At 52.5% G+C, this 24,391-nt stretch overlaps 1 protein-coding gene across 1 annotated transcript; it reads right to left on the minus strand.

The window, feature by feature from the left end:
- Positions 1 to 2,330: 2,330 nt before the first annotated feature.
- PALD1 (phosphatase domain containing paladin 1) lies at positions 2,331 to 24,338 on the minus strand. Its single transcript, XM_021543850.2, has 20 exons — positions 24,255 to 24,338; positions 17,235 to 17,432; positions 16,998 to 17,100; positions 16,634 to 16,813; positions 16,395 to 16,559; positions 16,148 to 16,308; positions 15,958 to 16,033; positions 15,237 to 15,385; positions 15,055 to 15,151; positions 14,836 to 14,940; positions 12,370 to 12,465; positions 12,056 to 12,190; positions 10,497 to 10,613; positions 10,235 to 10,414; positions 9,574 to 9,771; positions 9,172 to 9,312; positions 7,911 to 7,982; positions 7,654 to 7,794; positions 4,565 to 4,720; positions 2,331 to 2,786 (listed from the first exon to the last, which is right to left on the minus strand). Exons 2-20 carry the CDS (start codon positions 17,420 to 17,422, stop codon positions 2,637 to 2,639), a joined length of 2,610 nt encoding a protein of 869 aa, XP_021399525.2. The 5' UTR covers positions 17,423 to 17,432; positions 24,255 to 24,338; the 3' UTR covers positions 2,331 to 2,636.
- Positions 24,339 to 24,391: the final 53 nt, after the last annotated feature.

A 24,391-nucleotide genomic window follows, 5' to 3' on the forward strand; every position in this document is an offset into this window, starting at 1 on the left:
GGAAGAAGGGGTAGATTGGGTTTTTTTAAGGGATATTAAGAGTTTCCATGACCCATCCCAGCCTATGTGTACAACCAAGAGAGAAGTGGGGTGATTTTGGGCAGTGCTGGGACTTTCCTTTGGCTGCAACACAGAGCCTGACTCTTTGCCATTTCCCTGTGAGCTTGCAGGTTTGGGAAAAAGGGTTTTGGAGACAAAACAAAGCCCCAAAAATGGGTGATGGCACCCAGAGCTGTAGGGATGCCCGGTGTTCCCAATGAGACACAAATCTGGGGTCAACACCAACAGAGCAGACAACCAGCCACAGACCCATCTGTCCTGCCCTGAAATTAATCCCTTAGGACTGCTGGCTGGGATTTCATATTTAATGTTTCATTCCCTACCCCAAAATAACCTCAGACCCCCTTGGCTGTAGTCCCACTCCAAGCCCTGAACAAGGTGAGGAAAGTGGAGATTTAGGAGTTAACTGAGGGTCAGGAACCTGCAGAAAACCAGTTTCCATGAAAATCAATAAAATTGATCAATGAGCTCTTGGTGTTTTAATGTAAAAACACACTTGGAGTTTCTTTTTTTGTAGATATTTTAGTCCACACACCTTCTTTCTGGTGCTCCCCTGGGAAGAACTCCTGCTCCTCCAGGGAATATACCCCAGTAAGGCTCATTAACCCCATCCAATTCATAGCTGCTTTTTACCCTCCTGCCATGGGACACCTTCCACTAGCCCAGGTTGCTCCTGGTTGTTATTATATAGAATTTAAAATATTTAATGTATTTAATATTTCTGGCATTTACATTGTACAGAATAAGTCTAGAATGTCTATTTTCTATCATTATATACAAAATCTATATATAATGTATCCACCATATAGGTAATAAAATGTAGGCTATAGACATATAGCATTTAAAATACATAATATACACTCAATAATGAGTCTATATTTTAGCTATAGAATTTATGATACATAACCCCTTGTTTGCTTTGTCTCTGGCTGAATCCTTTCAGAATTGCCAATCCTTTTCCCTTGGAGCAGAAAATCCAGGCCATTCAGAGCCAGGTTTTAACTCCTCATCTAGGAGAGGGATCTGGGTTTCTGCCTCCCCAGCCTGGGGAAAAGAAGGAATAAACACAGCACGGTTGATTTTTCACATTCAAACACATTCCCCTCTCCCAGAATATTTTTCTTCCCAGGCAATTGCTGTAGCCCTGCTTTGGAAATCACTTGTTAGGATGGTGGGAAAGCAGAATGAAGCCTTTGAGTCCCTCAGACCAGGTGATGCAAAGCTCCAGCCTTCATTACCAAGATTAAAAGAGGCTGGGATTTCCTAAGCAATTAAAAACTCTCCCCAATTAAGAGAGGGCTAATAAGCAGGGTTGCTTCCAAGGGTTGCTGCTGGGGCAGAAGGATTTGCAGCAAAAGAGCCTGCAGGTAATTGCTTTAGTAAGGGAGAATAAATGAGGATGTGAGGATAGAGAGGACGTTAAAAACTAAAATAAGAGGGGAAAAAAAGGAGGGAAAATAGCCTCAACAGCCTCTTGAAATTACTCAGTCAACTGTCTGACTGCATCAGCAGCAAGTTATCCAAACACTGCAACACTCAGCAAGGGGCAAAACATTCAGGCAGGTATTTCTGCCTGAAGAAAGGAAAAAAAATTTAAAAGCACGACCCCAATCTTGGCTAAGCTGAAAAAAAAGAAAATGAGGGACCCCTTGGAACCTGAGTCTGTCACAGCCAAGGCTGAAGAAAAAGCAGCACTTTGCTATTTTAAAATGTTGTTTTTCTTTCCAGCCTCCACCTTTGAATTTCTGCCACCTCCCGCCACTGGCAGTGGATGAAAGCAGCTGCTGGGACAGACGAAGCGTGTGCTCCTGCTTTTGTGCTCCTCATCCTATTCTCTCCCCCCTCCAAGAGACTTCCCCCTCACCTGCCCCCCCAAACTCCTCTCATCCCACTGGGAGGCCAGCAGGGCACTGGGACCCCTCATTTATATAATCTCCTTTGGATTAACTTCATTTTTCACTCTTTCCTCAAAAAACAAAGGAACTACCCCTGGCATTGATTTTGCTTTTATGCCTTTGCTGAGCAGGTCAGCCCCCTCAGCACCACCCTGGCACTCAACCTGGGGAGCAGGACCCCAAAACTGGGTACCACAGCTACCATTCCCCCAGCTGTACCCACGACTAAAAAGAAGTGGAAAAAATCAACAAATATGCCCAAGCCCTAAAAATACCCAGGTATGAAGTGACTGGGATTTCTGTGAGTCCTAATTCTGACTGTTGGTGTTTATGGCTCCATATATACGTGGAGCTGTAAAAATATAACCACATATATTTATGTGTATATAGACATGTACATTTGTGAGTTTATTCACATAAATACACCTCTGTGTGTATAAATATATAAATTTGTGTAAATGCCGCACTGCCTCAGGGAGAAAGCAAGGAAAGTCTCGATTTTTAATTTACAATATTTTTATTGCGTCCAAAAGAACCCCAGAAATCCTCCCACTCTAAGGCAGCTTCGAGGCTCGCCGCTCCCTCCCCACACCCTCAGATTTGGGGAAAACAGTCTTTTTTTTTTTTTTTAATGCTCTTCCCCACCCCACAGAAAGCAGCAGGGCTCCCCCGGGCCCCGTCCTACATGAAGTCCCCGCGGAAGGGACGGGACGTGGCCCCCTGCGCCCGCCAGCGGCCCTGCAGTGTGCACAGGGCTTTGCCCTCCAGGCTCTCCAGCTCTGGGAATCCCAGCTGGTTCAGCACCTCGTAGACCCCAGCCACTGCAGCCACCTGCAAACAGAGGGACAGGGGAGATTGGATCCCCCTCCCACCCCAGGGATGCTTTTGCCACCTCCGGGGTGAAGATCCCCAGCATCCCCTCCCCATGCCGGCAGCACCCCCTTCACCTCCCCCAGCCTCTTTCCAGCCCCAGTTTATCCATTTTCTAAGCCTCTTCCTTGCTGCTGGGGTCAGCCATCACAGGGTTTCTTGGCTTTGGCACCCTCCTGCCAAAAAGCTACAATGGTGCCTTGTTTTTGCTAAAAACGCAGGGATTATGCAGCAGGAAGGGGCGCCCCGGGGGTCAAAGGCTCCTTGTATCCACAGGTTGGGCTGGGGAGTGGGGAGGGGGGGATGGAAACCCCACGCACGTGGAGATGTGGCATTAAAAGGGGCAGCACCTTTTGGGGCTGCACTCAGAAGAGATGCAGTGCCAAAAGAAAGATGCGGCACTAAAAGATGCTCTGGCAAACAGGGGCACAGAGGGCAGATGTAAATCCACGTGATGGAAATGCAGCCCAAAAGGTGCAGCACTAAAGGATGCAGCCCCAGAAGCTTTAAAAAATACAGCATTAAAGGTGCAGTCCCAAAAAGTGCAGCGCTAAAGGATGCAGCCCCAAAAGATGCAGCTGCAAAAGGTGCAGCACTAAAGGATGCGATAAAGGATGTACTAAAAGTGCAGCCCCAAAAGGCATGACACTAAAGGGTTCTGCACTAAAGGATGCAGCCCCAAAAAGTGCTGCATTAAAAACTGTGTTCAACCACAGGCCTCCTGCATCCAGCCAGCAGCAAACATCCCAAATCTCCACAGAAGCTGCTCCAGCCAGCACCCAGCCGGCGGCAATGCAAACACCGGCATAACCGGGATGCCAGAGCGGGGCGGGCACCCGGAGGGGGAGAAAAACTCTCTGCACCATAATAGAAGCAAGAGATGGAAATGACAAAATAAATAAAGAACAACTGAAGTTATAGGGTACGTCGATAGAAGTAATACAGTGAAACAACAGAAATCAGGATTGAAAATAATAAAGAGACTCTCGTGCAATAATAAAGTTTAAATAAATGCAAATAATTAAAATGTCGTAATAATAATAATAATAGCGTTATTAAAATTGCCATGTCCCCATTTTCCCTTCTCCCCCCTCACTCTCATGCAGAAGAACCCACCCCAGGCACCAGCACACACACCCCTCTGATCCCCACAGCACTTGTACCACCTCCAAAGTCCCTTTCCTAGGAAAATTTACAGCCCCCCCCGCCCCAACATTCCCATTCAAATCAATGTATCCCAAATAAATCCAGCAACTACAACTCCCTCAAGCAGGAAATATGGGCAATTTAGGGTCTCTTACCCAGCCTTCCCCCATTCCATAAGGATCATTTAGGGTCTCTCACTTGCCCCCCATTCCATTTTTCCAGCTGGTTCCCAGTCCCCTTGGATATCCAAGGGGATATCCCACCCTTCCATCCCCTGTGCCACCCGTCCTGTTTGGCTGGTGGGCCCCCAGCCCCAAATGCTGCAATCACAACTAAACCCCTGGGAAACTCAAACCAGGGGAAAAGAGCAGGTTTGGGGTGGGAGAGCTCCCCATCCATGTGGTGGGATGCCATCCATCTCCAGTGGCTTTCCATGAGAGCCACCAGCCCAGGGAGCAAAGGGAGCACAGACAACACCCCAACAAGCCTAGAAATCAGATGTAATCAGATGTAAGCGAAGGATGGGTGCCTGCTTCGCAGTAAATTCCTGTATTCCCACATAAACACGAGGTGGCAGCCTGGGAAAGCCTCACCTCACGCATCCAGAGGCTGAAGGGCCTCTGCCAGGAGTCCTTCTTCTCCAGGTGCAGGTAGGCATTGAAGAGGATGAGGAAGATGTAGCGCTCCAGGTACTGCAGGCTCCTCAGCTGCAGCGTCTGCGCCTCCCTCTCATCCTTGCCCGACTTTCCCTGGAAGGAACAGCCTGGCTGAGGCACCTGTGGCACCCCCAGGGCAGCTCCTGCATCCCATCCTCACCCACAGCCCTGGGAGGAGCCTGGGAAGGGCACAGGAAGAGGGAGGAACACTCTGGGGACAAGAGGAGTGCATCTGTCCAGCCTGCTCCTAGCGGGGCTTGGCGCTCCAGGCTCTCATTTCCTTGTGGTTTCCAGAGGGTGACAACATTCCCAGAGCTCAAAAATAGGTGAGGGATGGCTAAATGTGGGGCAGGAGCAGGAACTGACAGCCAAGCACTTCCCCAGGGAAAAACAACTCGAGAGGAGGAGAGAGGAGAGAGGAGAGGAGTTGATGGCCATCACATGTCCCTATACTATTTTATATATATGAATTGTAAATACGTTTTATATATATAATAGTGTTCATGCATTCAATATTTATATTTATTGCTTTATTAGATATTGTATGTAGTTATACAGTAATTTTTATTGGTATTATTATTGCCATTATTTTAAGCCCTGCATGCTGCCCTTTCTAGGAATTAATAAATACTAATAAATCAGAGCTCTTATCCCACAGGCCACCCCAAAAAACAGCAATTCCTCACTCCAGCTCTGCCCTTGGGAAAAAGTATCTCCTACACCTGTGTGTGCCAGTATTTGTAGAAAGCAAATCCTATAATCCCATTATTTATCCTGGTACTGTATTAACCTATTTATTTTTCCTTCTATTATCCTATTATTACTATGTTGTTATCTTATCCTACTTATTTTTTATCCTATTATTTATTGTTTTCGTGTATTATGTTATTTATTTTTCTTGTGTTACTTATCATTTTATTCTATTATCCTATTTAATTTTCTCCTTTTATCCAATTTTCGTCTGTTACCGTATTACTTCTCATTTTATTCTATTATCTTATTTAATTTTCTTCTATTACTCTATTACTTCTCATTTTATTCTATTATCCTTTTCTCTTCTATTATCTTATCATTTACCATCTTATTATCCTATCATTTATCTTTTATCCCATTATTTGTATTTTCCTGTATTTTCCTATTTTTTCCTCCCAGTTAGGGGTAGGAAGAGGTCAGAACAAACCAAACCAAGCCTCCAAAACACCTTTCCCTCTGTTTGCCTTAACCCTGCAAAGCATCTCCCACCAGGCTCCCAAAACCCCAACAATTCCCATAATTCTCTTTTCCAATCTGCCCATCACTGAGGAAAAAAATCAAAAACCAAATTAAAATTAAAGCATTTCCTCAGGGCCAAGCCAAATCAAATGGGATGGATGGAGCAGCCAAGAGGTTCCTCCTTGAGCAGAGGGAGTGGATGAAACCCTCCTTATCTTGCCTTCCCACCAGGATGCCAGCCTGGAAATCAGATACAGCCCAGGATCACCCCCGTGCTAGGCCTGACAGCCAAGAAGGTGACACTCCCCACATGGCCACATCCCCATAGTAAAGGAGGGAAAGCCAAAATTAAATTACTTATCCTGAATAAAAATAAATTAATAAAAATAAATGTGATTATAAATTATTAATAACTGCTACGTCTGCAAATAGTTAAGTCTCCAGGGGTTTTCTCTCCCAGCTCCCCAAAAAATGCAGAGGATCTCAGGAAGCAGGAGGCAAATCCCCAGGAAGCTGCAGATGTTCCTGGGTGATTGAACATTTTGGTTTTTCTTCCCTCCATTAATCATTGGCAGCTGTTAATTGAAAACACAGATCAATGGCAGCTGGAGCAAGAGCTGCAGCGAGGACTTGCCAGTGGGATGTGGCACAAACCACCCCAGGAATAACACCAGGCCATGGGCTCTGCCCTTCCAAGGCCCTGTGATACAGCTACACAGGTTTGAAATATCCCAAATCTGCTTAAAAGAATCCTTTTTGCTTCTTCATCAGCTCCACAGAGGCTCCCAAGTAAAACAGGGCTGTGGAGCACAGGCTCAGCAGGCCATGGAGTCCACCCCCAGGGGCAGCTCCCCTTCCCAAAGCTGGATACCTTCCCAAACTCAGCCAGAGGAGCCTTTGGGGCTGGGAATGGAGCAGGACAGAGCAGCCCTGCCCTCTGCCGATGGGATGGGATGGGATGCTGGATGAGAGCAATGCTGACTGGGATGTGGGATGCAGGCTGGACTCTGGCAGGAATGCAGGACAGCAAGGGACAGCACCAGATCCGAGGGTGACCGTGACTGTGGGAATCCAGGGCATCCCTCTGGCTGCCCTGGCAGGTCTGGGACCCTGGCAGGGGTCAGGAACCCCCCTGGACAGAGCCCCCAGAGACACTGGCTGTGATCTCTGGCCATGGAAAAGAATTTTCAATCTTACAGGATGAATTACCAGCTCTGAGTGTTTGATATAAGTAATAATTAAGTGTGGCATGGGTGCAAAAGTCAAATTTTAGGATTCTAGATAAGGGGCCCAAAGGGGACAAGATGGAGGAAATTGGGTGTGCCTTGTCCTTTTTCTCCTTCTTCATGCCCTCCATGTTTCACTGTGGTGTTGGCATTTTTCTGTTGGTTCAGGCTGGGGACACACTGTCCAACGTAGGTGACAGATATTGGCACGTTCTTGTAAATCCAGCCCAGGGAGTTTCTGGTATTTAATGTTTGTCACATCCCACTGAGGGCAGAGCCCCACACGCTGCCCTGCAGGACAGAGCTGGGCAGGGCAGCAGAACATGTGAGAGATAAACAGAATAAACAACCTGGAAACAGCACAGACCAATTATGATTTCTTCTTTGGCAATGGGGCTGAGAGACAGAGACTTTCTACAGCCTGGGGATCATTTGACTATCACAGATTCCAACACGTGACACAAGAACCCTGGCACCTCTCTGGTGACACACCAGAGAGCTTCAGCCTGAGAAGCCACCCAGCTTTGGCAGGGCTGTCCCAGAGCCCGGCTGCACCCTCTGGAATTGCCCGTGGGCAGAGGGGCTCACCTGGCGGTAGGTGCAGATGATGATCTCCCGCAGGTGGTAGTGCATGGGGGTCATGGTCTCACTGACCGTGTCCAGGGCCATGTCCACCTCCTTCTTCATCCGGTGACCATCAGGCAGGAGCTGGACCACCTTCATCACCACCTGGAGCATGGGCAGGAGCAGCAGGGCTTCACCAGGAGCCTCCCTGCCTTGTCCCACTGCCCCTCCAAACGAGCAGCTGTGGCTTGAGGGAGCAGAGGGAGAGCCCCAGGACTCACCTCGAACTCCCCCTTGGTGTACTTGGCGTCGGGCACACTCACGATTTCCTCCTCACTCATCTCAGGGATACCCTGGGGTGGTCAGAGGGGACTGGGTCATAATGGGCTGCACAAAAATGCAGAGCCTGTGCCCAGCCCAGCAGGACCCTTGTGGGATTCCTTAAAATCAGAGGGTTTTGGGCACGTTGCAGAAGGCAGGCCTCAGAGACAGCAGGATGGGGATTAGAGTTAAGCAGTAGCTATAAGATTTGTCAGCAGAAAAAGTATACAAGAAGAAAGGACAAATAGAACAATGGTCTGTGTATCAACGCTTGGGTAGAATAACTCTCTAAGTTGCAGAAAAGTATCTCTGGTGAGATATTAGGAAGGTCTAAGCTTAATAGTGGAGCTCTGTGCATTGTATCTTAAGGCTTACAAGCAAGGATTGTATTCTAAATAAGCAAGCATTGTTTTAACCAAAGGTACGTGTGCTTATAGTGGTTAGATAAAACTACTGTCAATATGCTTTTCCTTTGTGTGATTGTTCAAAAAGCTTTTAAAGTAAGTTGTAACATTAAGTTCTTGGTCTGTTGCCTGGGATGTGAGCTGCTGGCATTCTTCCCACTGTCATAAACATGTAATGAGACTGATGCTAAAAAATAAACAGCTCGAGACACATTTCACAGCAGTCCCGTCCCGTTCGTGACTTGTACATAGCCCCTGGCCAGTGATAGACCCCCAGCATCCCCCACCTTGCCTCTGCCAGGCACAAAATATGAGAATTTTACCCCTGTCCAAGGAGGGAGCCACATGTCTGGACAGACAGAGGGCTGTTCCAGGCACTGTCACAGGGTGCCCAGAGAAGCTGTGGCTGCCCCTGGATTCTTGGAAGAGTCCAAGGCCAGGTTGGACAGGGCTTGGAGGCACCTGGGATAGTGAAAGGTGTCCCTGCGCACAGCAAAGGGTGGAATGAGATGAGCTTTAAGCTTCATTCCAACCCAAACCATTCCACAATTCCATGATCTCCCCTGCCCTTAACCCTTCATCCTGGGGAAGGAGCTCTCAGGAAGAGGGTAAAGGCTCACCAGGGTTTCACCCAGATTTCTGGAGCTCACTGGGAGTTAGGCACAACAAATGACAACATACAGATGTCCACCCCCACAGTCCACCCCTGGCTCTGTCCACACTGCTTTCAAGCCCCTGGCTGTGACACAGCTGCCATGGACTCTCCAGAGCCTCCCCAGGAACCCCACTAGGGGTTGTTGCAGCCCCTCATACTCACATTGAAGTGCCACAGGGTGAGGACAGCGATGACCATGGCTGTGGTGGTCCTGCCCCGGCCACTGGAGCAGTTGAACACGAAGGCTGCCCGCGAGTCCTCAGCCAGGGCGCTCTTCATGGCCTCCAGGAGCCTGTCAAAGTCCTGCCAGGATGAAGCCAGTGGGTTTTTTTAGGGATCCAGGGCTTCCTCACCTTCGGGTCCCCCTTTGTCTGACAGCCTCCAGGTTGAACTCTTTGTTTCCAGTTCCATCCTTGTCCACCTGAAGACACACAACCTCTGCATGCAGCATCTCCTGGGGATCCCCCCCTGCCCTGGCAAGCACCCCACCAGCACTGAGCACCCAAGGGACATTCCTGCACAGCATCTGGACGGAGGCAGCAGCACCATCCCCTCCCTGGGTACCTGCTCCTTGGGAGCACAGAAGTCGGGGATGGGGATGCGGGCATAGGTGAGTCCCTGGCAGGAATTCTTCTGCTGGCTGAATATTTCCTGCGTGGTCAGGCAGCTCTTGAACATCTTCATCTGCTTCTCTGCCTCCAGGTACACCTCCAGCCACTTCTGGCCCTTCAGCAGGTCCCCCTTCAGGGCAGCCTCCAGCTTCTGCAGAGGATGGAGAAACCCTCTCTCTAGCACCCGCCCCTCCTAATTTTTGCAAGATTTTAATCAATGTTTTTCGATGCAGGTGAACATCCCAAACCCCAGCACAGGTCCTGGCCACCAGTTCTGCCCAGGTCTCTCTGTGCTCCATGGGAGCATTTCCCACTACACCAGGTAGCTCCTCCATGCAGCCACGCTGCTGCTGGCAGCCAAGCTCCTCTAATGCCTGCCTCCCCTGGAAATCCAGCTGGGAACATCATCCACTCCCCTTTCCCCAGATGCCTTTTACCCTTGTGCTCAAGTTATGCTATAAATTCTTCCAGGGTAGATCTCTGCTTTGCTCTCTTGTTCCCAAAGGAAAACAAAGCCAGCAGCTCCAGAGGGCAAGGAACTATGAAAGCCTGTGGGAATCACCCATGAGGGTTCCTGGGAACCTCCACAGCATCCAGCACCTCCCAGAGCTCACCTCCAGCTGCTGGGGCGAGGCAGCAGGCACAGGGATCAGCTCCTCCAGGAGCCCAGGCTCCCGCAGCGTGTAGATCTGCTCGTTCCCCTCCAGGACCGCTTCCTCCCGGAGGTTGATCCAGACAATGCGGGAATGTTTCCTCTTGGCATCCGTCAGGTACCGCAGGACGCTGCCCAGGGTCTAAGGAAAGGGTGCCCAAGGGTGATGGGAGAGCTGGGAGCCAACGTGGAGTCCCTGCCTGACGTGGGATCATGTCCCTCACCTTGGAGTTGGGCTGTGCCGTCCCATAGACGGGCATTTTGGGCACCCTTCGGAAGTTGGCCACGCTCATCTCCTTGGCAGTGCTCAGCACATCCGGGCAGAAGCGCTCATCCGCCACCTGGAACAGAGCAATGTCCAGGCAAGGGATGCCCCTTTCCACCCTCAGCTCTGCAGTGCACCACAACACATGGACTCTGCTCAGGACAAGCCCCCAGACCTTTCCAACAGCAGCATCCAGGGCTCAAAGCCCTTTGGCTGCATTTCCAAGGTGGGACAGGCTCTTCTTGCAGCACAAGGCATCAGTGGCCTCCTCCACCCCACCCAGAAACCACAGAGCTGCTGCCCAGGCTCACGTCACAGGATGCTCCAGACACATCCACGTGCACAGGGATCTCTGGCCACACATCTATCCTCACGTGGCTCGGGTTGGAAAGGAGTTTAAAACCATCTAGTTCCATCCTTGCTGAGGATGCCAGCAGGACCTGGACCCGAGAGCCCACGACGCCTGCCCTACAACAGGGAAACCCTCTGTGAACGCAGCAGGGGAGCGGGTCAGAGACAAAGAGAACCACTCACCTGATGGTCATGGGGCAACAGAGGGAGTTCATTCTCAAGCCCTTCTTTATAAAGGACATTTGAAAAACCCAGTCTGGGTAGCTCATAGTTCTAATCTTTTACTCTCCCCAAATCCTGGACCAGTGATATGCTTCCAGCTTAGGAAGGAATGTAATTGGTTGACGTTCCTGTCAGTCAACCCAGGGGCTAATTTATGGAGCTGACAGTTGAATTAATTTGCCCAGTACAAGCCAGCTTGTACTGTGGTATAATTTGGCAATATCTCTTCCTTTTTTCCTTTATTAAAATTGCAACCTGCTCGCTGTCATCCATTTGCAAGGGTGTTGCAGTAAAGTAGAAAAATTATAAGAAAAAGGCCACAAAAATCAGGCCTGCTCTGGCTAGCCTGTCATTTCTTCTAAGTCAGGCTAGTCCTTTGCAAGTTCCCATGTGAAAGCAATCCTGGTGTGATCAGTTCCTTAACATAACAATCTATTCCTGGGTAAAAAACAACCAGCACCTGTATAAATTGGTTTTGCAGCGCTAGATAGAAAAATGAAAACTGGCTCTCACCAACAGCTTTTCCTGCATATACACACCAGGGGTTTGAGTGAGGGTAACAACTTGTTAATAACCAATAAAATAATTGGCAAGAAAGCCACTGACCAACTGTAGTCACACAGGAGGTCTGTAAAACTGTATAAAAACAAGTAACGTGACTAAAGAAGGGGCTTTTTCCACCATTAAGAAAACGGAATCTGCATGATTTATTCCCATACAAGGCTCCTTTGCAAACTGGCTGACAGACGACAGGGTTTAATCTGCACGAGACCACGCATCACTGGAGCTGCAGCATCCACCTCTAGGAGCTGTCAGCCGAGAACACAGGTTAGCACATCACAGGCGTAACGGGGCTTTGAAGGGGCTCTCCCAGCCCTTCACGCCCGCAGGAGGGCGAGCACCCCGGGAAGGCGCCAGCCCACTCGGCAGCACCCACTCACTCACCAGCACCCGGGCGCCCGTGGCGATGAGCTCGGCGGTGACGGTGAGCTCGGAGCGGTTCATGTCCGCCTGCAGCCGGTACAGCTCCGGGTGCCGGCACATCCACCTGCTGAAGCTGAGGGCAAAGCCCAGGGGGTACTGCCGGCGGGGGATGCACCGTCAGCCTGGGCTCTGATCCCCCTGCCCCACCGAGAAAACCTGCTGGGAAAACAAAGGGGGAAGCCCCCCCGCCCCCACCCCACACAACAGAGCCAAAAAAAATTTAAAAAAAAGGAGGGCAAGGAAGGCGGGTTTTGGGTTTTTCTGGCGGTTTTTACCTGCTCGTGAAGGTAGTAGTTGAAGGCAATCAAGTAGAAATAGCGTTCAAGGCTCTGCAGAGTCCTCTGGAGGAAATACTCTTTGGTGCTGCTCCCCTGGAAGCAAAAGGAATCTGTGATGCTCAGTGCTGACCAGTCCTGCAGCCCCCAGCAGATCAGAAGGCTGGGAAAAATCCCTACAGACACACTTTGGATTGTTTTATTTTTTTCAAATAAACATTTCAAATTTCCCGTATTAAATGATTCTCAAATGCATAAATTCACATTTCAGCTCAAAACAAAAGCTTCCCCTTAGCACAAGGACACACCTGGAGCAGTTCCAACCAGTCCCTGCTGTACATGGACACACTGTCCAGCTGGGACATTCAAACCCAAAGGGATGGGTCTGGAAAATGCAAGGTCCTGCCCCCGTTCCAGCCACCTCCGTGGCCTTTGGATGAAATGCTCAGGTAGTGGCATCCCTGGGGAGAGAAGGCCTGGTGCCAGCCACACACCCTGCAATATCCTTCATTTCCAAGTGTCTCCCTTTTCCATGTCCAGAAGCATCCTGATGCCTATGTTTCCAGTAAACTCCCCCCCTCCTCTTTATCATCACCTCCACAACCCAGACATATTCTCCACCACATATTCTCCCTCTCAGGGAGGAAACACAAACCCCTCAGGATTTTCCGTAATTCAGGAACTTTGGGGGGGGAGCGTTTGTATCTCTGAGCATCCCATCCAATAAATTAACCTGGCACCAGGTAAGGAACACCCAGCATCCACAACTATCTCTAGAGAGCCTGTTGGAACCCACTTCCCAGGCTAGGATGGAAAACCCTTTAGGATGGGGCTGTGTCTGGGGTCAGCTCGGCGAGCGGGGCTTGCTCATCCCTGACATTACGTGGCTGACTCATGAATATTTACTTGTTCTCCACAAGAGAAATCCGGCCTGCAGTCATTTATCAAGAGGAAAGGCAGTGGGATTTGCTCTGGAAATTCAAAACAAAGCCTGTGGGGATGGAGCCGTGCCAGGTTTGCCGGCAGCACCGACAGGAGAGTGGTGCTGCTTCCCGAGCACTTGGATTCCTGCAATAAAACCCACCCCAGTGCTCTCACCCAAGGCAAACCTCCTAAAAGTCCCCTTGAATACCCTGTGGGTGGGAAGGGGAATGATCCACTTGTGTTTCAGCCATGAAAAGCCACGTATTGTGGGAGTCTGGCTGCTCAGCATACCACAGAAGGATTCACCTGCACCTCCATCACTTGAGGGCTCAAATCTCCATTTCTGCCCCACAAACCCAGGCAGAAACCCACAGACATCATTCCTCCGTGCCCAGAAAAGCCCTTCCTCCCCACAAAAGCAACCAGCTCACCCAGTACCACTTCAACACAAAGAAGTCCAGGCTGGTTTTCCAAAGACTGAGCATTATTCCCCCTCGCCTCCTCACCCTCCATGCACCCCCAGCACATTTTCCTGGCCCCTCACCACTGTTTAAACCTGCTCCTGCTCCACAAAAACTTCAAATAAACACTCCTTGAGGCTTATTTACGGCAGTCCCCCAGCCATTTGTTCTCCAGGAGTTCAGGATGACATGGAGCAGCTTTCCCCAGCAGGGAAAAGTCAGGGAAAGGCTTCAAGGCAATGGGAAAATCCCCTGTCCCATGCCCAATCTTCCCCTGCTGCACAAGAGAACCTGCCAGCACTCGAGCAGCACCAAATCCACCCTGACAGGGAACAGGAGAGTATAAAATTTGGGATTTGCTGCTAAGCAACAAAAAAGTGACAGTAAATCCTCTTTTCCCGTTGCTTAATCATTTTCATGGGTTTTTTTTGCCACAGGGCACCTGGTTTGAGGTTGCTCTTTACAACATGCTCCGGCACTTCCACTCCATGTTCAACATTTAAATGGGAAAATTAATCTCCAAAGAAAGTGGGATCAGGGCAGCACTTCTATCTGAGCATCCAACCTCCTTCCATCACCTGGTGAGGAGCCCCCTGGTTGGGCAGGGAAGACCACAGCTTCCCAGTATGGAAAGACAGCCTGATGGCTCTTCAAAACAACAGGAAAAAACATAAATCTACAACTAGAAAAGCATGACCTTGGGTGACTACATTTGCAATGATCCCTCCCAGCTCCCAAGGACTTTTACCATCCAGGCTGATATCGATTTTCCAATTTTAGAGCTGATGAAATCAGACCACGGGATATTATTTGCCCCCAAGGTCATCTACCAGAAGCAGTAGCAAAGCCTAAACCAGTCTGTTTTCCCCCAATCCCAGTCTGCTCCATTTTATGGCTTTTAAAACAACTGGGAAAAAAAAAAAAAAAGAGACACTCCACAACCTTCCAGGTTACATATTGCTGGGAAATCTCACAGGAAGCTTTGAGTTTCCAGAATTTACATTCTTCTCATCCCAGCGCAAAAACAGCTCAATAAATTTCCTGGTGCCGACGGCTCGCATCCGAGCACTTCTCCAATTACCTGGATCTGATAGTCCTCCCCAATCCCTTCCAGCTTCTTCTTGTACTCGTAGATGGCTTCCTTCATGTCGTGCATCTCCGAGCAGGAGGCGATGGCACCATCCACCTCGGGAGGAGCAAGTGGGAAATTGCTCCATAAGCCTCAGCTCTGAAGGGAAACTCCATCCCTCCCTCCCTACCAGCCACCCCCCTGCTGGAAGGTTCACCAGCACCCCCTTACCTCCTCCACCATCTGCTGGCCTTTGGGGACCATCTCCACGAAGGTCTGTATGACCCAGAGCCTGTCCCTAGGAGATGGCTTAGGCAAGGGGGGAAAGCTGCGGTGGGAGAAGGAGGAAATCAAACCAGCCCCAGGGGGAATGGGCATGCCCCCAGTCCCACCCTGGGGACTGCTCAGCTTACTCAGGTTTCTGGGCAGCTCCTCGGTGGTGGTGGAGGACCAAGGTGCCCATGGCCATGGCCAGGTTGGTCCTGCCCACGCCAGTCTGGCAGCCGAAGAGCAGCGCGGGTGGGGGTCTGCCGGGGTCCCGCAGCAGCAGGCTGGGGCTCTCCTAGGAGGGAGGGACACAGGGATGGGTGGAGGGATGGAGGGATGGATGGAGACCCCAGCAGCTTCCAGGAGCGCCAGGTCTGCCTCATCAGCGGCTGGGATGGAGGCCATGCCCAGGCATGGAGGGGTGGGTGGCATCTCCCTTTTGCTCAGGGGATGGGGTGGATTGAGCAGGACAGGACAATGGGTGGCCCAGCCACTGCATTCCCCTGCCCAGTGCTCTCTCCATCCACCAGCCTGACCAGTCCACTGGGGAAAAAAAAAAAAGCAGCTCTGATGTGGAAAACCTTTGCACCAAAGGCAGATCATTCCTGCCAAAGCCACTTAGGGAAGAGCTGCCTGGAGATGGCCAGGGATGGTCATTTCTAGCCAGGGGTAGGGATAAACTGCTGAACATGGACTTCTCCAGCAAGATCCTACAGCAAGGGGAGTGGGATCTGCAGGCACAGGCATCCTCTAACAGGAAGAGTTAAGGAAAACCAGAAGATGCTCTCAGGCAGACACGGTCTCTGACACACCACAAGAGCAAATCCCAAGGAGGCCCCACAGACCGGGTGCTTTCCCTTTGCTCACCCTGAGGCAGCGGATGAAAGCATCAAACTGCTCCTCCAAAGGGGCTCCCTCGGCAGGCAGGGGCAGCCGGTGGTACCTGTCGGGACAGAGACAGCCTTGTTAGGATGGGACCATGGAGGGACTTCATCCCCACCACCATGGGGGATACGTGGCTTAAGGGGTGCCAAGAGCCCTGAGGAGGAGGAATGACCTGTAGGAGGGCTGGAGGAAGACAGGTCTGCGATAGACCTCATCGGTGACCTGGATGTCCTCGTCACAGTGCACACGCACGGCGTGGGGCTCGTCCCGCAGCCGCTCGATGTCGTTGTACACGTAGTAGACGCTCTCGCTCAGCTGTGCAAAGTCACGGATCTACGGGAGGCAGGAAAAGCCCCGTCACAAACCCTCCACTGGCCTCTGAACCCGTGGGACGTGCACCCTTTCACGTCCCAGCTCACCTCCTTGCGGATGGCCAGCTCCAGGCTCTCCGCCCGCACGCCCCGCTGCAGGCGCTGCAGGTTCTCGTGGAGGTTCTCCTTGCCCCGGGGGGTGTAGGACACAAAGTCCCCCTCCAGCCGCAGGAACACCACGGGCTCCTCACGGACACAGAAGAAGACGCATTCCTGCAAATAGTAGGTGAGAGGCTGTCTAAAAGCTCTCCTGGCTTTTTTTCCACCCCAATTCCCACCGTCCCAACCTTGTGGCCTTCTCTCTGCAGTTTCTGCAGCACGAGCTTGAAGCCGTTGAGGCTGGGCTGCCCCATCCCGAACACGCCATAACCTCCTTTGGCCTGACGGAAGTTGGGAGCGCCGCAGCTGCCAGTAGTGTTCAAAACATCTAATTTTCCATATACGTCCCTGACCATGAAGTATTTCCCCTGCAAAATATCAGAAGAGAGTAGGTGGGACATCAGTGGATTTGAGCAAGGCGGGACTTGAACACAACTGAGTGTAAAATTGGCTTTTTCTATGTGATCTTCAAACTGAGTCCCCCTGAAAAACTCCCGAGGTCCTCAAAGCTGAAATGAGCCAGGTGATGAACTTGGTGGTAGAGATGCTCACCTGCACCAGGTAGTGCTCCAGTGTGGCCTCAGAAATGCGTCCCACCGTGTAGTTGGCCTTCAGCAGGTCATCATGGATCTGGAACTCCTCCCTGCAGTTGTACCTTCAAGAGCCACACGCACGCAAATGAAAGGGTAAAGGAAGAAAATAATAACATAGGTCAAGATCAAAACAAACCCCAATATTTAGAGAAGAAGGTGGAGAAACCCAGAATTTTAGAGGCTGCCAAGGACTTACGTGATGACCACGGGCGCCACTTTGTTGGTGATGATGGACTTGGCCTTGCTGTTGTGGAGCCCGAGGGTCTGGAAGGAGTGGATGCTGAGGGAGTGCTGGTCCTCCATGCTGCCGTCTCCCAGCGCCCGGCTCTCCAGCGGGGATGCCGAGACCGCCTGCTGTGCCGCGCTGGCCGTCGTACCCATCATCCGTGGGCAGCTGTGCCGGAACGGGCAGAGAGCAGCAGGGAGGAAAAGGGGAAAGAAAAACAACTAAACAAGGAGGTAGGAGAAGAAATAAAAGGGAGAAGGAATTTATTTTTCAGCCGCTCCTGATTTAGGATGGGAAAATTCCAGGCAGGCACAGGGCAAGCCTCTGCTGACAGCCGGCCAGGGAAGGAGTGCTAAGCCAGCCCTTTCCCTCCCGCTGCCACAAAAGGCTTTCTTCCTGCCTGCCATGCAGCTTACACCAATGGGGAGGTGAAAGTAGGGCTGAGGAGGGAGGGGGGGAAATAAAGGGCGAAATGCTGGATCCAGTCCCTAAAATCTGCTGAGTCAGCACATGGCACTGCACAGCCCCGAGCCTCGTCCCCTGCACCCACGAACCACTCCCCGGACAGAGAGCACGTGCTACTACTGGATGTTTGGTCATTTCGGGTGTGTGCCAGTCTGGAAGCTGCCTGTACAGCAGCCAGCCATCCCCAACCCAAGGGAGCACCCAGGGCGGGCAGGGACCCCGAAAGCAGCCCCCGCTTCATCCCCAGGGAGCTCATCCCCGAACAAGGATGGAATGCAAAGGGCCAGGCCTGGCGGCGGCCAGGACCATCCTGCCACACTCCAGCAGGCTGTGACAATGAGCCACTGTCTGCGCCAGCCAGGGCCGGATCCCTGCTTCCCAACAAAGCCAGAGATGGCAAAGGGATAGCCTGGAAAAGACAAAAACTCTGCCCACTCCCGACGAGACTGTCCCCAGTAAAACCTCCTTTGTGCTGCATGGGAATAACCCTGGCAGCACCCAAAGGTGGATGGTACCTGCTCCGAGGCGATGCTCAGTGCCGGGAATACCAGGAATGGCTTTAACCCAGCCCTACAAATCCTTCTGCAGCTGCTCCTCCTGCCTTACAGGCAGCACAGGATCAATCCCTTACTGCAACCCCAGTGAATGTGATGTCCCCAGCAGCTGCAAATGCTTCAAGCCAGGGGGGAAAGCCTGCGGAAAATGTGCTATTTCTAGACCACTGTGCCCAGGCACACATTTTCCCCTCCTCCCCATCTTCCTTCCCTTCTCCACAGAAAACTTGTTGCTCTACTGTGAATTTTCTGCACCATTAGGCAGCCTGGTTTCTTTTACACACAAGAGCAAAGGGAGGGAGTGGGGGGGGGGGGGCGGGAAACAAAAACAGTTGTTTCAGGCCAGTGCTGTTTCTTCAAAGTCCTCTTGAGTGTTTTTTTCACATAAACACTGTGAGGGCAAAACTAAAGCAAATAAAAAAAATATATAGGGAGGTTTTGAGTGGCTTTGGAGAGCTCAGGCAGCAAGCAGGAATGGGGCATCCAGCCAGGATGCCTTTTTTCCCTTGTCTTGCTCAGAATGGGTGCATCTTTTCAACAGTGGGCTGGATCGATCCCTCTGGGTTTGCTCCAGCCATCCTTGTGTTGCAGGATCCCACCCCCCACTTTCACGGCAGGCAGCTCCTGTATTTGCTTTGTCTTTCTCCCCTCCCCACAGACACCCACTTTCACCCTAAAATCCCCAGGGATATTTGCTTTTCCCGACAAACCACACCAAGAACTAACAGGCATAAAAGATGCCGGGCAGATTTGGAAACTGTCTTTCAAACCACAAAATGAACAGAGAGAGGAAATCACAACTCAGCGTCTTCCCTTACTCCCTGCTTAGGTTGGGCAGGCAAAACCAAGCAAGAAAAGTACCGAAATTACCCAAAGTGGCAGCTGAGGGAAGCCAAGGGAACTGCTCTAAAAAGTCACGGGAAATGGGAAGTGCTGGTGTTATCCAAATGAGAGCAGCTATTTACTGGTATTGCTGCATCTGATGGGAGTAGGAGGATTTACAACCCCCAGTGCCCACTCTGCAAGCTGGGACACAAACTGGGATGAGTAGGGAAGCAAAACCCTGCTCCAGGAAAACACATAAAATGATTTTAGCTGAAAACTTTACCAAATATTGCTGGTGGCTGCAATGGGAAGAGATGCAATGAAGCTACCATCACAGGCCAGCCGAGGGAAGCGGGAACCCAGGGCCCAGCCTGGCCAGGACCAGCCCACCAAAGGGCTCTGGATCAGCCCAAATATTATTTTTTTCCCCATCGCTGGCCACAGCTGGCAAACACCATGTGACATTCCTGCACTGGAACAGGATGCCTGGAGAAGTTGTCAATGCTTCTCAAAGTGTTGAAGCCTGGATGGAGCTTGGAGCAACCTGGTCTAGTGGAAGGTGTCCTTGCTCATGGTAGGGAGTTGGAATGAGATGTCTCTAAGGTCCTTCCCACCCCAAACCATTCTGGGATTCTACAGTCCCAGGTTAGGAGGCTGGGAAGCAAGCCACATGGATTTTACAACGGCATTAGCCATCAGATGGCGTGGGTTGGTTTTGAGCATCCCTTCCCTTTCACCAACACTGTCTCCTTCCTAGGAGAGAGAGGATCATCCCCCTGCACAGCATCCTGGCCTCCTGTCTGCACCATGCCCTCCTTTTTGGGGACCAACTCCAGAAATATTTCCCCAGCCAGCAGCTCATCCTTTCACAGACCCCAAAGCCAAGTCTGAGATCAATCGTGGCCAAGGTTCCTGAACAAAGAGCCCATTTTCTCCCCAGCTGCCGAAAGAACCAACACCCTCCATGAGGGCATCCCACCAAACAAACCAGCAGTGTTCCTCTCCAGGTGTTTTGCCTAAATTCAAAGCACTGCCGATTAATTATTCTTTCTGCCTAATGAGAAAACGGAGCCTCCGGGTGGGCAGGGCAGAAGTGCTTCCCTTTCCCTCCAGACCCTATTTCAAAACACCCAGCTCTGCCAAGCCTGGACAGGGAATGCCAGAGGAGCCTCCGGGAGCATCCCGAGAATTCCACTTGAGCGTGCCAATGGATCCTCTGCGTGCGGATGCCGCAGCCTCTCCCACTGAAGTCACGACGCTGTGACAGTGCTCTGCCCTCCATCTTCCCACCACTCCCACCTTCCCCTCGGCCCAGGGGTTATTCCCACACCTGGGGACCTGGCGAGGACTCAAAGCTGGAGCAAACAATGGGCTAAATATTGTGGGAGGTGGTCAAGCTGCAGCTGCAGGATGCATCTGCCCGGCCACCGCGCCGAAGAGGAAGCGTGCACTTGCCTGGCTGCCTCATTGTCAGCACGAAATAAATCAAATAAATCCCCTTCCGTGCACCCTCGAGATACTTTATAGCTTTTAAAGCTCCTCTAAATTAAAAGCAAAGCCCTTTGGGAAGAAGCAGCAGCAATGGCAGCATCCTCCTAATGCATCCGTCCTTCCTCGGCGTGGGGCAGCCCCGGCAGCTTTTCAGCGTGGGGTCAGCATGGATGCATCCTTGAGGGACCAAGGGGCAGCCCTGGAGCACTGCTGAGCCAAGCAGGGAGGCAGGAAACACCTCAGGCCAGCAGGAAGCTCCGGTGCAGCCGGAGGGGCATCACCGGAGCCCAGAGGAAGCACTGGAGCTCAGCCCCCAACCCCAGCGTGCTCTTTAACCCTCTTCTTCAAAAAAACAGTGAAAATTAAATCACATACAGCTTCTCTGGGACAGCCTGCCTCTGCCAGGAGACATCCCAGAGCAAAGGCTGCATGGGAACCAGGCTCCTGTTGTTCCAGGTGATGCCGGAAGGAAGCGGCCCAGCTTCTTAAAACACATAATAAAACAAAAAAATAAAGGTGAGAAATAACACATTAAGCTGCGGATGATTTGGAACGTGTTGTCCACCCACTGAGCTGTGAGGGTAAAATAAGGCAAAGGACCAAAATGCCTCAAATCAACCCAAAAGCTCTTTGCCACAGGCAGGAAAAGGCCATGGAAAGGCAACTTTGCGGCAGACAGCTCTGCTTTTACAAGCCTTGACTGATTTATTAATATCTTTAAAGGAGCAAAAGGGACCGCCCTCCATCTTCATGAGCTCCTTGGAGAGCCGGTGGCGACAGCCAAAAATATAACTAAAGAAGCAGCATTTCCTAGAAAGTCCAGAGGTATTTCCTAATCAGGCCAGGATCGGTGCTGCCAATCTGCCCACCACCAGCATCTGCCGAGCACCACAAGAAAGCATCAATGGGATGCCTGCCCCCAGATCCGAGCAGGAGCATCCAGAACAACGAGGATCAGGCATTTCACACCCCCTCCCCAACACGCTCCTGTTTCTTGGCAGAAAACCGAGTGCCACATCCCCATCCTCCATGTGACCAACTTGCCTTTAGTTACTTGGTTTAAAACATCTCACTCTGAAGCCATGGAAAGCTGTTAGAGACAGGGCATAGAGGAGAAAAAAGTCACCCCAAAAATGGGGATGCCAGTCTGCTCCCACCACGAGGAAGATGTTAGTATTGATTGGGAATGGTATCCAGGCTGCAGCCCTTCTTCACAAACCTGATTTGCATTATTAATCAGCATAATTAACCTGCCTTGCTAAGCACAGCCTGGGAGGAATTATGTTCCTCAGAGTGTTGGACGGGGCTTGGAGCAAGCAGGTCTGGCGGAAGGTGTTCCTACCCATGGCCGGGAGTGGAACGGGATGACCTTTAAGGTCCCTTCCAAACCATTCCGTGACTCCGGGGTTTTGCAAACAGCCCACCTGTAACTGCTGCCTCACAGCCCCAAACTTTTAAGACCTGCTGGCAGGTTCCCTCATGCATCCCACCCGTCCCTGTGGTGCTGCTTTTTTGGGCAGGCAGGAGATGCTTGGGCTGCTTGCTGCTGAGGTGAGGGGTTTCATCAACGAGCAGCAATGGAAAGAGGAACAAAGCCCTGACTTGGAAGCACCAGTGCTGCCGCTTGTGCCGTCAGCTCGCTGCCAGTGGTTTCAAGGTCTGTGAGCACACTCGCCTGAAGGGTTTCCTTTCAGCAGCACAAAGAAAAAACAAAACAAAAAGCCATAAAACATGAAGATAAAGGCTGAGGGCATCTCCAAAGAGACCAACGACCTGTGGGCAAAGCTTTTGTCCAATGCCAAACAGCCCCAGCTCGCCAGGAAGCAGCACAGCCCCACACCCAAACCAGACGTGCCAAGCTTTTCCCTGCTGGAGGTTCTGTGGTGTGACCCCACTGCGGCTGGCAGGGGGGAGCAGGGTGTCCCCAAGGGCGGGGAGCTCAGCCTGTCCCCCCCAGCACAACCCCCTGCCCACAAGCCCGGGATGGCCAGCGCCACGCGGAGCCCGCTGGGCGTTTTGGGAAGGCGAGGGCTGTGATTTTGTGCTATTCATAGGTAACCACGGCTCCCCTCCCAACGGGGGAAGGCTGCCCGAACAACGGGACGGCTCCTTTTCCACGGGGGCTGCGTTTCCACGCCGGGAAGCGCTGCAGACCACACCTTTCCCAGGACAAGCAGCACCTTGTGCACGCCAGCTGGGTGGTTTGGGATGCAGGAGGGAGGACTCGGAGCTCACAGACCTCCTCTCCACCGCCCCGCTCTCTTAATAAAAAAAGCAAAAATCAAGCAAATCCCAGGGGAGTTTTGCTCACAACAGAGACCTGCCCGTTATTTTTAGGCTCCGTGCAAAGACATAATCACTTCCTGCCTTCCAGGAAGGAAATGTCCCACCACCGCTGCCTGGCTGCCTCCTCCTCAGGCAATGACTGCCTGCTCCCAGCCCAGCCACCCCAAAACCCGCTGTTTTCTCCTATCCAGGGGAGAAAAACAAGCTCGGTATGTGAGGGGTGCCACGGCCAGGAGCGCTGCGGGAAAACGAGGGGGTGCTGACTCCTCCAGCACTGAGGATGCACCGGGGAAAGGGCAGGGAAGCAGGTCCGGAAAAGTCCGGCAGCCATCGGAAACGCAGCCTGGATGAGGTTTCTGGATGTTTTCGGCCCCGAGGAGCTGGGCAGGAGCTCAGCGGGACTCGGCAGCCCTGCTCGCAGGGCATCCTCTCCGGCAGCGAGGGCGACTCGGTGCCGCAGCGGGGTGGGAGCCCAGCGGGAAGCCCATCCCAGCCTGCCCGCTCCCCTCGTGCTCCCGAAACGGGGGCCGAACCCCAGACCTCGGCTACATCTGCTCCTCTCCCTCCTCCATCTTCCTCCCCCAGCCACCCCTGCACCTCCCCGCTCCCAGAGCCTGCTCCCCAGGCGGCTCTCGGGGGTGCAAGGGAGGCACAGCCAAGAGATGCAAATCCCAAAACTCACTCTGGAGCCACAGCAGGCACAGCCGCCACCGGCAGACAGCCGTGCTGGGCTCCCAGCCCGCTGGGGCTGGCTTCCAAGCCAAAGGAGGGAGAGAAAAGCCCCTTTTAAATAGGAAACGCAACTGCAAAGGCAGGAGAGGTGGGAGGATGCCGTCCGCGGGGCGCATGCTGGGCCTCAGAAGTAGTGATCCGTCTATTTTCCAGAGGTTTGAAGCCCAGCCTGGGCTCTGGGTAAACCCTCCTCGCCCCGGCTGCGGCACCTCATGGCCACGCCGTGGGGTCTGTGCTCCAGGGGCAAAACAAGCCTTCCCCCCATTGTCCCGCCTGCCTCGCCTTGGGGGGCACCCCGTGCCCGAGAAGCCCCTCAAGTGCCCATCACAAACCCCCCGGAGGGTCGGGGGGCACCCTCTAGGGCCGCTCCTGCCCCCTCCATCCCCTTCCCACCGCTCCGGGCCGGGAAACGAGCTCCCCGCGCCCCGGGGAGGGGATGAGAGGGGCGGCCGGTGCCGGGGGGCGGCTGCGCGGGCCGGGGGTCAGGAATGCAGGAGGCTGCCCGGCACCGGGGACGGGGCGCGGAGCGGGGCAGGATGCCCGGTGCCGGCGGGGGGAGAACACCCCGGGCCGCGGTCGGGGATAGAATGCCCGGCCGGCAGAGGGGGGATGCCCGGTCTCGGCGGGGATACGGTACCTGGGGGGCTCCGGGCTCAGCTCCCGCGCCGGGCCGGCCGCGCCGTCGGGCGCCCCATGGGGGCGGCGGGAGCGGTGGCGGGAGCGCAGCCCCGCGGCCGCGCCGACCGCCGGCGCCTCGGCGGGGGAGGGACCGGG

Source organism: Lonchura striata, chromosome 7 (genome assembly GCF_046129695.1).
Source record: "Lonchura striata isolate bLonStr1 chromosome 7, bLonStr1.mat, whole genome shotgun sequence".
In the NCBI taxonomy this organism is placed as follows: domain Eukaryota; kingdom Metazoa; phylum Chordata; class Aves; order Passeriformes; family Estrildidae; genus Lonchura; species Lonchura striata.

What these genes read in the sequence shown, in the direction of transcription:
- PALD1 (XM_021543850.2), bottom strand. Translation starts at nt 17,422, where the DNA reads ATGATGGGTACGACGGCCAGCGCGGCACAGCAGGCGGTCTCGGCATCC. An exon ending in GCCAGCAGATGGTGGAGGAG is followed by an intron (nt 14,941 to 15,054) that starts GTAAGGGGGTGC and finishes GCTCCTCCCGAG; the next exon opens with GTGGATGGTGCCATCGCCTC. An exon ending in TCAGCCTCTGGATGCGTGAG is followed by an intron (nt 2,787 to 4,564) that starts GTGAGGCTTTCC and finishes CTCTGTTTGCAG; the next exon opens with GTGGCTGCAGTGGCTGGGGT.